The 14,534-nt window shown below is 28.0% G+C and overlaps 2 protein-coding genes across 3 annotated transcripts; one reads left to right on the top strand and one right to left on the bottom strand.

Moving 5' to 3' along the window:
- Positions 1–169: 169 nt before the first annotated feature.
- Positions 170–4,070, bottom strand: LOC149889965 (uncharacterized). 2 transcript variants are annotated; one of them, XR_016452053.1, is made up of 4 exons: positions 2,563–4,070; positions 2,334–2,480; positions 1,764–1,860; positions 170–1,673 (listed from the first exon to the last, which is right to left on the bottom strand). XR_016452053.1 is itself a non-coding variant. In XM_090085987.1 (4 exons), exons 1-4 carry the CDS (start codon positions 2,580–2,582, stop codon positions 1,552–1,554), a joined length of 405 nt encoding a protein of 134 aa, XP_089942113.1. In that variant the 5' UTR covers positions 2,583–2,671; the 3' UTR covers positions 1,449–1,551. The 2 variants fall into 2 exon arrangements, 1 of the variants encoding a protein (XP_089942113.1); XM_090085987.1 differs by having other exon boundaries at positions 1,449–1,673; positions 2,315–2,480; positions 2,563–2,671.
- A 4,757-nt stretch (positions 4,071–8,827) lies between these two features.
- Positions 8,828–14,336, top strand: LOC145183506 (fucose-1-phosphate guanylyltransferase-like). The gene is made up of 6 exons (XM_090084731.1): positions 8,828–9,291; positions 10,841–11,067; positions 11,567–11,801; positions 11,979–12,198; positions 12,487–12,883; positions 13,222–14,336. Exons 1-6 carry the CDS (start codon positions 8,904–8,906, stop codon positions 13,462–13,464), a joined length of 1,710 nt encoding a protein of 569 aa, XP_089940857.1. The 5' UTR covers positions 8,828–8,903; the 3' UTR covers positions 13,465–14,336.
- The last annotated feature ends 198 nt before the right edge of the window (positions 14,337–14,534 follow it).

Genomic DNA, 14,534 nt, shown 5'->3' with positions numbered 1-14,534 from the left:
ATAAAAATAAATATTTTGTTAGCACAAATTTTAATTTTAATAGGGAAAAAAGGTTTTAAAAAATACGAAAAAAGTATTTGGTGTTAGATCAAAAAACGCTTTAATTTATGCGGCAAAAACATTTTGGTCGGACAGCCAGAATATTGGTTAAAAGGAACAAAAATATATAAAAACTCATTGTATAAATGCTTCAATTTACATTTGTTTTTGATTGTTTGCTTCTGGTGAAAGCCATGTAAATAATAGTCTATCTTATGAATTAAAGTAAATTACCATTTGTGATAATTAAGCTGGTGATCATTGAACTGTTAAAACATCAAAAGTGAAAATTCGCTAGTTTATTTGTAGAGTTAAAGTGCATCATAGCTCAGTGCAGTTTTACTTGTAATAGTAAAAACCGTTAGCTGCAGGTCGCTTGTTGGTAAACTGGGATTGTCTTATAGCCATAAAGCTCTAACTTCTTCAATAAAACCCCAGCTTCAGTGTTATTAAAGATGTTTTCAAGTTAGTTTGTGCAGGTTATATTTCGTTATTGCTTTTTCAGAATCAAGATTATTCCTTATCTTGTGATTCCAAAGTTGGAAAATATGTTCAATGAAAGCTGAACTTGCCGGTGAAGATAAGAGACGTACTGCAAATTGTAAATACACTGACTGTAATTGTTAAATTTTGTGTTCTACAGAATACCTTTCTCCCGCGATGTTGAAAATATCTTCTTCGTCATATTACAGAAAGAGAATGCCGAAATGTTGATGATTTTTTTTTTTTGGTCTATGCGCCATTAGCGAATCTCCCGCCATTTTATCTGGAATATCCTGTCTAGTTTAGGTTTTTCTATGGGCATAGCGTGGATGCTAAATGGTAAAATCTGTGTACGGCTTGATAGAATCTACTTTGAATTGAACTGATTAGTGGTTTGAGATTTTTATTTTCTTATAATGGTATGCATCTGCTAGGCTTATGTATTCATTTTGCAGTTTACACATTCAGGCGAATGTGTTAGCTGCAGAAATTATCTATTTAAAAGATAATATTGCAAGTTTTAAAAAATTTTTCATTGCAATCATATTTTTTAATAAACGTTAAATGGAAAAAAGTTTTTACCAGAGAGTAAGCGCTGCAAAAATAGCTAACCCTGGTTCAACTTTTTTAAATCATTAAGTTTTTTCGTTATATCTTTTCCACTTTTAGACACTATTTTTTTGATGTCTAATTTATCATAAAAGTTCACTAGGGGAAAGACCAAATCATTCTTTTTAGTTAATCATTCTAAAATTAATTCTTAAAAAATTCACACAACATTCACACAGTAATTCAACAAAAGAAGTTCCTAAAAAATTTTCCTCCAACTTCTATAAGCAACATTCAAAAATTAAAAAAAAAATGGTTCTTCAATAATCATACTTCCTGAATGAATGGAGCAATTTTACTACGAGGCTCTGGTTCCATCAATCGCCCCTTCTCCATTAACATTGATGTCTCTTCAAACTCTGCAAAGCCAAAAATGTCTTCTTTGATTTCGTTCTTCTTTTCATTGAATAAATTTAATTTTTAGGAGGAACAATCTTGAATCTTTCTATCTTCATTATAATCGTTCTCAAAAACCGCTATTTGATTGTTTATGAGAATGGCTTCGTATGTTACCCGCATCAGTGCAACTACAGAGTTCCAAACTATGGTAGTATAAAAGTGGTATAAAGGTAAGAAAATTAAAAATCATTTTATTATTTTACAAAAAGTAATGCTAATAAAAATAAACATACCAAGGTTCCAGACACAAATGGAGTTCAACTTATTGCGCTGAGCTATTTTATAAACAACAACCGTCAAGCTGCAGTAGAATCCAAAGATCTGCGAAAGCTAAATTGAAACCAAAGATCTGCAAAAGCTATATTAAAACTGAACTTAACAAAACTTTGTAATTTTTAAAAGATAGCAGCATTTAAAAATAAAAATTTAATATAAAAATTGACACACAAAGAGTGACACTACCATTTACTATTTAACCATGGGTACCTCCCAAAATAAGACAGTTCAATAGGCAATATGCAAAATGTTGACAAAAAAATCAATTTAATGTTTATTCAAACACATTTTTTTGTAAACTAAAAGCTATTATTGCTGTCATGAACTTTTATCCCGAACTTCTGCAAAAGTACTTCGTACAAAAAACTAAAACTCAAAAGTACTTCGTACAAAAAACTAAAACTCGATAACTTAGGGTTACATATCTAGCGTGTAAAGATAAGAATTATATGTAAAGTATATCAAGTTTTTTTTTTTTTTATCTTTTTAAATAAGTATTAGAATATACTATTAGAATATCTGTGTACTTCTGCGAGGAATTCAATAGCCTGGGTACTTCTATCAATTGTATAAAGTCGTTTGTTATAAAACCAAAATTGATAGTTGCAACTAAAAATCCCAGAGACACCAGCAATCTCGTGCGGTATTCGCTTAAATATCGATTAAGTTTTTTCCTAAAAAAAAAAAAATATATTTTTATTATATTTTCAAAAAACTTATACTAAAATTTACATTGATGAAGAAAATAAACGATACCTTGCAGTACTATAACTCATTTCATTTGTTTTCGTTTCGGCAAGATTGACACACTACGCATCCAGTCATTTCAACTGCCTTTTCTGATCAATAATTAACATCAGATTTGACGTCAAATTTGACAAAAAAAGTATTTATTGACGTAAATAAAGGCTTCATCTTGTAGCGTATGTGGTAGCGTCATTTTTATAGGTAAAACAGCGCAGGTATTTTAACACAATTCTGAAAAGCAGTCCAAACACGTGTGCCAATTGAATCAGTGTTTTTTAAAAGGGCTGATTTGCTCAAAACCCGTTTTTGAGAAAACTAAAAAAAACTCTTTTACATCTCTTAATATTAAATATACAGAATTTGTGTAATATATTTTTAAAAAATATATGCAAGAGTAATATCTTAGTACACTTTAATAATTGTTATAACATTTCGTTTGTTAATAATTAATTAATGAAATTTCGAAAAATTGGCCCTTTTAAAAAAAATCGAATATTTCGAAATCGAAACTGTTTATATTTTCCGCGTATTGCGGCTAAAAGTACGAATCAGCTGGAGAGTGATTTTTTTAAAAAGGGCATATTTGAAACAAATTTGCCTTTTAAAAAAAAATCAAAAACTTTCAGGTGGCTTTATTTCTGTAAGAAGATAAAATTTAAACACATTTTTAACATAAACTGATGAAGCTATCATAGAAGGACACAAAACACACAAAAAGTGAATTTAAAAAAAAATATCAAATCAGCCCTTTTAAAAAACACTGATTCAATTTGCTTCAAAGCTTTTCTGTTTAAGGAAGAGATGTTGTTCAATGAAGCAGAATAAAATTCAAATTCTTTATTTTACATATTAAGATGTAAAAAAAATTAAAGTTGTGTGAGTTGTCGATTAGGAAAATTTTTTTTTTTAAGAACACACAGCATACTGCCGTAAAATCAGCATCAACTTTGGCGCCATCGTATTGAATATTTTGAATCATTGAGCTTGATAATTTCTTAGATATGTGCATTTCATATACAAACAAATGACAAAAATATCTTTCTAATGATATTGATATTATCTTTTAAAAACCAAATTTCTCTTTATTTTAAAACTCATTCGTGTCTTGAGATTACATTATAATACTTCAGTGAAGAAAAAATTGTTTTTTTTCTTTTGACCAACTTTTTCTATTTGCCCAAACACTGTTCAGGAGGTAAAAAACACTGATAAGGAGGTAAAAAAGTGAACTCTGATAGGAAAAATTTCTAAACACAGTGCATTTCTCCACGAGTTCCTTAAAATAATAAAAATCATTAGATTTTTTATTTTATGACAAACAGGTATCAGAAAATAGACAAACGTTTAACTTAGATTCCACTCCTCTTTCTGCAATGATATTTTTTTCTAACTCTGATGAGTGATTATTTTCTCTCAAAAGAAAATCCTTTTGATTTTCTTTTTAGAAATCTCAAAAAATTTCAAAAAATCCGCTAGATTTTCTCAACCATTCTTTTTCTATGTGTTCGTAAATGTTTCTTAAATCAAGTGTTGCTCTCGTATAGACAATATATTTTTATCTTTAAGTCCGTCTAGTGCTTTTGCTTCAATCTCTGAGTTATGGTTTTGTAAAACAGGTTTTACCAGTTATCTTTTAATTAGCGTTTGTCTCTGGTCTCGACTTGTTTGTAAAAGACATAAAATAGTTACATAATTGTCGCGAACCTTACTAATCGAACAATCTTATTGCAATTGAATTTCTGATCGTTATTGCGAAAACATTTTTAAACTTTAACGGTGTGACTGATTTATTTTTCTTGCAATTGTATTATTGTGTGTCCACCTGGTGTTTCGGTTGTCTCGCACTTTTCTTCGATCGAATGTTATATGTTTGAATCAAGTAAAAATTTAAAGGTGATTTTTAAAATTTCTTTCGTTTTTCCATCTCAAATGAGTTGTGTTTAGTTTACAAGATAATAAAAGTATTAACAATCCATTTCAAAAAATTTTATAATTTATAACAATCCATTTTGTAAAATTTTATAACTTGTAACGATCTATTTTGTAAAATTTTATAACTTATAAAGAAACTTATCAATAAATCTAATAATAACCTTGAACTCAAAATCTAACCTGCTATATCTTATATATTTGAACTTTAAATGTTTCTTTTGAAACTTTTTTAACCAATTTTTTTCTATTACTTCCGGGAAATAGTTGTGAAAATGTGCAATTACGGCAAATAATTGACCGATAAAGTTATAATATTTATAAGCAAACTACTGAACCGTGTTAACGAATGTTTCAAAAAACTCTCCAAATAAAATACTTTAAAATGAAAACAGTTATCATCTCTGATAGTTCAACGGACTCATAAAAGAACATTTCTTTGAAACCATATCCTCCTCACCCTAATTATGTAAAAGTTCTGTTCTTTTTATTTGCGCAAACAAATCTTCTAATATCATGAAGACAAGAATATCATACGAGAAGTTACAACCGCAGAGGTATACTAAATCGCTTTTAATAATTTATTAATTTAAAAATTTAACAACTTGATAAATTGTCAAGATCGGCTTATAATCATTCATTCTGGTAGATACGTGTATGCTGTACCAAACGTTGATGTGCGGTTCTTTTAATGATTGCTTTGTTTTGATATTTTTAGCATTCTAAAGTAAATATTCCTAAATATTTATCATACTGCATCAACGTCATTACTGCTTTAATTTTTACTCTTTAACAGACCCATCGAGTTGAGGATAAGGGTTTTTTTTTCCCACGACTTTTGTTGCTTGCTATGTATTTTTTTTTGTAAATAGTGTACATCTTGCACTGTCGTTTGCTTACTTTAGTCTGAGCACTACGAACCTAGATTTCTTTTGAATTTGTCATTCATTTGTCTTATAAGGGCGCCATTTTAGTCAAATGACTGGCAAATTTGAGCTCTTTTTATCGCATTCTACATAATAGAATGCAGCAAATCCTATGTTATTTTGCGATTTCGGCTCTGATATTTTATTTTAACAGACATAAAGTTGCTGACATAAAGTCGTTCATTTATACTTTAGGCTTTAGATAGTATATATTCTGCAGTTCTAAGCAGTTTATTTCGGGCCAAACATTGTTCAATCATTTGTCAGTAGTGTGCGCCATTTATTGGAACTGCGTCACCTCTGTCATCTTCAAAAAAAATACGGTCCGAAAATGAATTTGGCCGTTACTCCGCATCATACAGTGACCTGTAAAGGACCTGAGTGGGATTGTCTCGGATTTGCAATTCTCCAGAGTCTACAATATTATTTATTTACATTTCAGCTTGAAATGCTTCGTCTGGCGTTAACAGTTTTGAAGAAAATTCTGGAATTTGATTATGCAGAGTTAGTACCACTTGGGAGTACTCCAGGCGTTTTTCATGGTCATTTAATATGAGCTCTTGATTTGGTTTTATCTTGAGTAAACTGTATTTTGCACTGATGATCTTGAAAGCCTTACGGTTGCGCTCTTTTTCTAATTGATGTCTCTGGATCTTCTTGCACTTTTTCGAATACACGCTTTATATTTTCTATGAACGCCGAGGCCATGGTCTTTCTGTTTGTAACATATTGGATGTATCCTTGCTTCTTCAAATCGAGTTACCTATTGTTGAACTGTTAGTGGTAAAGCAGGATTTCGTGCCGGAAATTGTCGTCGAAATTCACTTTGTGTTGCAACAATTGAATTATCATTTTGTGCATACACCAACACTACTGTACCACGTTGTTGCGGAGTGTAATTATCTATTTATAAATTTTTTTGAGTTTATCTTCAATTATCTTAAAGTAAAATACAGAAGAATTGATTAGTTTAGAAGCTATAGCCAAAACAAATCAGATAGAGCATTTTGGGACACCCTGTATAAAGTTCATATACATTCTTGAGCCATTTTTCTTCCCATTTTGTAGGTTACTTAATAAAAAATTAAAGAAGGGCTAATTTTTGTAGAAAAACAAGCTTACAACAATTTATATTATAAACAACAGTTACAGCAGTTTGTTACAACAGTTTACATTACAAATCTGTAAAAAATTTGAGACATAACAGGATGATTTTTACTCTAAAATTAGAGAAGAGACTTAATATTAAGGGATGGAGTTCAGGATTTTTTCACAAGCTAATAGATATTAATGAACTTGTCATTTAGGACACAAATCCAAGTTGGACTGGCAGACAGTAAGAAAGTCTCTTTCACCTCAAATTTTAGCTTTGCTGAAAGTTCCCCAAGAACCTATCTTGTGTCTCATACTCAGACTCGGTCTTAAACTTGGATCCAGACTTAGACTTGGAAACCAAATTTAATTACTCTTCAGATTGATTCGATAATAAATGTTGTTTCTGGATCATTCTGTTCTATATTTTGGGCGTTGTTCTTCGTTTTAAGTTTGCGATCAGATCATTTTTTTTGCATAAAACATTTTGAAGAAATGAAATTTGTAATAAAGTCATTGCATGCAAAGTTTTATTATCTTATTGAGATAAGTTGCTATATTGATCAAGAGATAATTTGTCTTGAATTTAAAAACAAATTTTTATTGTGAGCCTTTTTGGTACTTAATTTATTATATTTTTCACTTCTAAGATTTTGATATGGCATAGGCTGGTAAATATTCAAAATTTGAAAATTTTAATGTTTAAATCTAGGTTAGTGGTTTTAGAAAGATTTTTTAAATTGAGCTTCGATCAGGTAATTATTGTAAAAACTACAAAGGGTACTTCCTCTTTCTAGAAATTTTTCCTTTATCTAAAATGTTCATTTTCTGTTACTTATTTCTTTTTTAAATTTTTAAAAAACAAAACATTTTAAAATATACTTTAGTAATTCCATATGAGTTTTCAAATCTGTTTTTTTCAAAGTTTTCAGAACCTTGATAATAATTTGTAAATTACTTCAAAAAGTAAAAATGATAAAACTACAGACATAAGCAGTGAATTCTAGCCATTAAAATATTAGTAAGCTAGTGTTATGTCGTCTAGATTCCTCTGTACCATTATACAAAAATAGATTTTCCCTTTGTACCATCATACAAAAATACACTTTCTCAGTGTACCAATACTTAATCAAAAAAATTTTCCCCGTGACTAATGTGTAAGGAGGTTTAATGATATTTTTCATATAAAGCATAGTTTTTAAAGCGACATTGAAAATTGTAAAGTATTTTCAAAGTTAAGATTTTAATCAATTTTCGTTGCAAGAAACACCCTCTGTCTTCTAAAATGTTTTTGCAACGCTCGGCGAATCGGCGTACCTTCATTCATCTTTATCTTCGACATGGATGTCGATATATAAACTATACGCATATGCTGCTATTTAAATTTACTGCTGATTAAAGTGGCATCAAACTATGAGAAGATTTTCTCCGATATTTCTTCTTTTTTTATAACGTAGAAGTTTTGATGTAAAGTAAGATAAGCTTTGTCTGCATTTACATGATGGCTTTAAATGCGTTAATAAAAGCTTATCATACATATCATATACATACATACATACATACATACATACATACATACATACATACATACATACATACATACATACATACATACATACATACATACATACATACATACATACATACATACATACATACATACATACATACATACATACATACATACATACATACATACATGTATATATAATCTAGAAGCGTCTTTAGATAGGAGCAAACATCCGAGATGGAATCTCTACTAAAATGGTCCATGAAACCGTTTTGATTTATCTATTTTTATCAGTATCAATCTTTAAATCAGTATCATCTTTCTTCAGGAATTCGCACATATTTGCCGATTTGATATAAAAATCGGGGTTTTTCCGTGAAAACAAAAACAAAAACCTCACTGGCAAACTTTTACCGTTATAATACTTTTTCAAACGAAAAATTTTCAAATGGTAAAGACTTCATGAATTTAATTGCAAAATTTTTCAGACAAAACCAATGTTAATCAATAACTTTAAGCTTTAAAGTCAAGCTAAGGATCAGCTCACTTTTATTTGCTTTATTGCTCCCTCATATTAAAAAAATGCATGATAAAATTGCTACATAGTATTTATATTGCCAGAATTTATGATATTTTTTGTCAGTTATTATTGCTGTCCTGGCTAAAACCCAACCATTCCTTTTATAAATGATATTAAAGCCTAGAGGATTTCTGAATACTTTTTTATTTTAATTACATCTGACATATTAAAAACAGAACTCTATTTGTAAAATCAATATATATTTTAATGTACACATTGATTGTTTTTTCTAATGCTTTTGTTAATTTCCCCACACAGGGAAGTATACAGTTACTATTAAAATTAAATAAAGTGTATAACAAAAGCTTTACTGATGGCTGATTTAGTAATTAGGGATGCAACTACTGAAAAAATAAACAAGTTTGATATGATGAGAGGAAAGTACTCTTCAGAGGTGTTCTGGGATGTAGTTGTACTTAGTGCTTTAGATTGCAATCAGAAAGATGCTTTTGAAATGCAAATAAAAGAAAAAATTGAGCGCAAAGAGTTGCCATTATCACCTACATACCATATTATGCATGACCCTATTGGTGTCAAGGTAGGAAATGGTGGTGCTGTAATCTCAATAATTGATGAGCTAGACCAAATATATGGGGAGAAATTGGAGAGTCTAAAAGTGGTTGTTTTTTTATCAGGTGGTTACAGTCAGAGGCTTCCTTCAACATCAGCTATTGGAAAAATTTTTACAGCACTCCCTTTTGGTAAGATCTATTTACTTGTGCTTGATTATACTAAAAGAATTAATTACACATTGTTTCTGCAAAGTATCTTTTAGACTTCAAAAATTCTGACAAGGAGTTAAAACTATGACGCCACTTTTTAGCTTTCACATTTAAGCAAATGGTAATTTTTGTTTTCTAATTTAATGCATAAAATCTAAAAACATTGAAAATATTTTTGTATATAATCACATATTTTAACAGCTACTTACATATAATTGGTTATCATACAAACAAATAAAACACCTTCATTAATTAGAATTATGTGTCTATTCTAGTAGCACTGAAAATTGATAATTCTCTGCCAAATATCTTGATTCTTTGATAGGAAAGAATTGTTTTTTACTGCAACAGCTTCTTACATATATGGGGTTAGCATATGACACAAAGGTGTAGGATTTATTCATTTTAGCTTCTAAACAATGTTTAAAAGCAATTTTGTTGATTAATGGAAAAATAATGACTTTAGTTGCTTTTGATCATTCAGTTAACATGTTGAAATGTTTAACTTTTAAATGTTTGAATTGTAAAAATTGAAATTATACTTAAGCTTAAATTATAATGATCATAAATGATACTTTTATGGAGGCTTAAATCCTTCCAGGAGGATCAACTAAGTAACACTTGTATGTGATTAAGTAGATTGAAAGTGAGCGAAAAAATAACATTTTGCTAAGAACCATAATGTGATAATTTTCTTGATAAATTTTTTTAAGATGTTCGGAAAAATGCTGCTGCTTTTCCTGTTTGAAAGAAAATTTTGGAAAATTTTTGGAATCTAAAATAACAGAATTTAAAATTTTCTTGACATTAAAAGAATTGCATGTTATGAGTTCTATTCTGTAGTGCAATACTTTATTGAGAGAACTGAAAGAGAGTTGAAAGTTATGAGTTTAAAATTTAAAAAACACACGACATTTAAATATCATTTAGAGAGCTTGCATTTCTAACATAATTACATGAAGTTTAAAATAATGTCAGGTTATTTGTTTTTGTGAAGAGCCTATTGGAATAGAAATAACAACCTTTATGCAGTATTTGTAAGCTAGTTCTGCAGTGTTTTTCTCTTTCATATTTCACTTCTATTCCAAAAACATTTAGAGATTTTTAACAATTTTTTTTAAGTTTTAGCCTGTTTTGGTTTAGTTTCACTTAAATTTCGGTTTTGGTTTCACTCAAATTTTGGTTACCACTTTGGGTACAATTTTGATTTCATTTTTTCACTAATGTTTGAGCAACAGAAAATATAAAAGAAAACAGAACTAAAGTTTTAATAAATATTTTTGCAGCCATTTCAGATAAAAAAATTGTGACAAATAGAAATAGTAATAAATAATTCTCAAATTTCTTTTAGCAACAGCTTTTAAGAATATTTATAAATTTCTTCTATCTTCTTCACTTATTTCATTTGCATTTATTTAGCCTAAAAATGATTAAAATGGATTTTAATTTACACATATAAACCACATAGTTTGTTTCCTGCTATTACCTGTTGTAATAAAGGATTTATTATAACTTTTATTTTTTAAAGGTAATCCAATATATCAAATGATTGAAGCAAAGCTTGCAATGTTCATTGATTTTCCAAAGAGGATGAATGCGGGTATATTTGTAGCAAGCAGTGATTGTTTTGAACTTTACGATTTGCAGGGGGATGAATGGACTTTTGCAAGACCAGGTGTAACTGCTTTAGCACATAGTTCTCCAATTGATGTAGGTCTGACACATGGTGTTTTTGTTCTTGATGGTCTAACTCAGGTATACCAAAATAAGAAACTTTTTAGTGTTTTGTATTTAAAAAAGAAAAAGTTTAAAAGGTTTTTAAAACTGTATAAAATTATTTAATATTCTAATTAATAAAATTATTTAATTATTTTAATTGATAAAATTATTTAATATTTTAGTTAATGGAACTAACTGATTTTTAATTAAAATCCTGGTAAGATCAGTTTAAAAAAACCAAAAAAAAAAAGAAAGAACTTTAAAAAAACAATTTTTCTGTAGTTATTGTGAAAATAAGTAAGGAAGAGTTGCAGGTCATCCCATTTAAGCTTTAATCATTATCGAAACCACTACTTTTAGTAAATTAATTTTTTTTGTTTTTTATTTTTATTTTAAGATTGAACAACTTTTAAATTGTAAACAATAAATGGTTTCTTAATTTTTTTTAATAACAAAAAAGTCAGAGAGTTTCAAATACAAATATTCCTTTTTAAACTTTTAGAATATAGAATAAATTTTCTTTTTAAAATTTTAGAATAAAGAATCCAATCGTAGGACAAATACCACTACAAAAATGGCAAACTGCAAGCAGTTTTTGCATAAACCTACTAAAGAGTCAATGAGAAGTCATGGTGCTGTGTTTTTAAATGACAGTGAGGAATATATTTACTCTGATAGTGCATATTTTATGGATATCAAAACCGCTAAGTTGTTGTTAAATTGGTACAAATTGCATGGGCCATTAACTTGTGAAATAGATGCTTATGGAGGTAAGATTTGTAAATAAAGCTATTTGTTAGAGATAATGTTAAATATTCAGTATTGCATTTAATTTATTTTATGTAAAATGAAATTTATTAATTAATGTTTATGGTTTGTCTTTGATAAATGCTTTGATATTATTTATTTACCATTAGTTTACTTTATGGCTTTTTAATTATTTGCAGATTTTTTGCAGTCTTTGGGTCCAGCTGCTACTGCAGATTATTGCAAAGACACTATAAATGTTACAGTTGTACTTGATGATTTAGAAAAGACAAGACTGGAAATTTTTAATGTTTTAAAAAACACACCTCTTAATGTTCTTTTGCTTGACAAGTCAAAGTTTTATCATATTGGAACAACAAAAGAATATATCTATCATTTTTGTACTGACAATGTCTTTAGGTAATTTAGCTATTGTATTTATGTAAGTAATTCATACAATCTTATATTTGTACAGGTCAAACATTATTAGGTTTAAGATTCATAAAAATCTTCAAACTTCAGCTATTTCTTATGTAAGGTGACTTAAATAATGATTTAATATTGTGTGTTTAGTCACAGTTCAGGTTCTATTGTTAAATAATTATTTTTAGGAAGTTTTAGTTGTTTGTATCAAATCAATTGTGATTGTAATTTGTTGGTTTAAATTATTAAATAATTTTAATAATATTCAGGTTTTGGGTTTTCTAGGGAGGAGTTATCATGTTCAAATCATGTAATGTTGAAAACAGATAAACTTCATGGTGAAACTAATAAACAGCAAGTTTTTATTCATTCATACATTCCAGATTTGTCTTGCATCGGAGAAAATGTTGTCATTGAGTATTCTCTTCTTAATGTGGCTAATGTGATTGGTGGAAACTGTATAATTAGTAATTGTTCATTTCCAGAAGGAATCTCAGTTCCAGCAAATACATTTTTACATACAATTCCAATATCAGACTTTGGAAGTATTTACTATGTGACTCTGAGTTTCAACATCAATGATGATTTGAAAGCTTCTGTTATAGACAAAAAAGAAACTAGTTGTTTAAAGATTTTTGGAAAACCTATAAATGAGCTTGTATCTTTGCTGCAGTTAACTGGGGTATGTGTATGTTCTTGGCATTTTCTACCTTCTTTTAACTTAAAATTTCTTTGTGGTAAATTAACTAGAAAAATTCATGATAGTATTCTCTTCTTTAGCTGTAACTAAAACCCTTAGAAATAACTAACTGGCTTTTTGTTTCTATATAATTAAGTTATTAGATGCAATTAAATTTAAAACAATTTAAAACAATTAAATAATACATTTATTTTAGCATACAAAAAGTTTATTCTTAGTTTTTTAATATGCTGTGCTTTAGATGTAAAAAATTTGAAGCATTTCACTGAAAAACTTTCAATCTACTTATATGCATACATTTTTTTTTTTGTTCATAAAAGAGCTTATGGCCAGAAAATTGCTCTGTACAAAATATCTGGAATGCAAAGATTTTTCCTGCTTACTCTTCTCCGACACAATCTTTACAAGCAGCTGTTGATATTGAAAATGCTTTATTTGGTTACAATTCTCCAGAATTTAATTATGATGGCAGCTTTTATTCTATAGCTGATGTATTAAAGTTAAAAAACTTGAATTATATGTTGAATTTCAGAGCTAAGTTAAGAGATTTTATTGAGAATTGAGAATATATTTTTATTACCATGTTTTTTTTTATGGCTTTTATATGATGATGATGTCTTTTGATGGGTTTTATGACTTTTTTCTTTTTGTTAATATTCACCAAAAAATTTTTTTTTTTCAAATCAGAATTAGTTTTTTAGTTGTGATTTTTTTTTTACTTTCCTTTTTTTGTGATTACTTTAAGAGTTATGAAGTTGTATAAAATTCAGAACTTTTATTCACTAAATTATTTCAATTAAACACTAGGATTAGCAAGTTTTATTTAATTTAAGTTATAATATTTATTTTAACATTATTTTTAAAAGTTTTGTTCTTAAACACCAGTTTCACATTAATAATTGTATGGTTTATATTTTTAGTTTGTTTTGTGTATATACTTTTATAATAGTTATTTATGAGTTTGTACTTTTAATAATTCTAGTTCTGCTATCAGTTTGGCGATTCTGGTGCTATAATTAGTTCTTTGTTTGTTGTAACAAGCACTATGTTTTAATTCAAATTTAATAGCATAATTATAATTTTCTTGTTATTTATAATGTATTTATTATTTTGTGTTTTTTTGTACTGCATAATTTATTTGCTATGTTCATTATTGTTCTACATTGTCAAGAACAATACTGACAATATTTATTTAATATATTGACAATTAAATTGTTAAAGTTTGTGAGTTGGTATTTTTTTAGTTTAAATATTTGCTTTGTGTTTTTTTAATTAATTTATAATTTATCAAGATGATGCATGATAATCAAAGTTCAAAGTGATCAATAAAGAGATCACTTCTTTTAAATATATTTTATGATGATCATAGCTCAAAGTGATTCTGTTAAAAATATATTCAAGTTTCTTTTGTTAACAAATGAAAAAGAAGAAAAAACTTTAAAAAGTCTTTTCTATTTCTAAACGAAGACAAATTTACAGACCCAAATTTAATGATTTGATAATTGTAATTTTTTTTAATAATAGATTTTGTTTCGTGTTTCTAGTTTTAAATACTAAAACTTAAAAAAAAGGAAATTATAAACTTTAAGAAATACAAAAAATGATTTCTTAAGAAACACAAAAATGATTTTTT

This window comes from Hydra viridissima, unplaced genomic scaffold, assembly GCF_058129835.1.
Source record: "Hydra viridissima isolate aposymbiotic clone 2 unplaced genomic scaffold, HvirCarnegie_v1 scaffold_4, whole genome shotgun sequence".
Lineage (NCBI taxonomy): Eukaryota > Metazoa > Cnidaria > Hydrozoa > Anthoathecata > Hydridae > Hydra > Hydra viridissima.
The sequence above is the reverse complement of the archived record's forward strand: the minus strand, read 5'-3'. Positions and strand labels throughout refer to the sequence as shown.

Excerpts from the sequence above, each read along its gene's own strand:
- LOC149889965 (XM_090085987.1), bottom strand. The coding sequence starts at position 2,582 with ATGAGTTATAGTACTGCAAG. Across the intron at positions 1,861-2,314 it reads AGTACACAGATATTCTAATA|CTTTCGCAGATCTTTGGATT; the intron begins GTATATTCTAAT and ends GTTTCAATTTAG. Across the intron at positions 1,674-1,763 it reads CATTTGTGTCTGGAACCTTG|TTTGGAACTCTGTAGTTGCA; the intron begins GTATGTTTATTT and ends ATACTACCATAG.
- LOC145183506 (XM_090084731.1), top strand. The coding sequence starts at position 8,904 with ATGGCTGATTTAGTAATTAGGGATGCAACTACTGAAAAAATAAACAAG. Across the intron at positions 11,068-11,566 it reads TTCTTGATGGTCTAACTCAG|AATAAAGAATCCAATCGTAG; the intron begins GTATACCAAAAT and ends TTAAAATTTTAG. Across the intron at positions 11,802-11,978 it reads TGAAATAGATGCTTATGGAG|ATTTTTTGCAGTCTTTGGGT; the intron begins GTAAGATTTGTA and ends AATTATTTGCAG.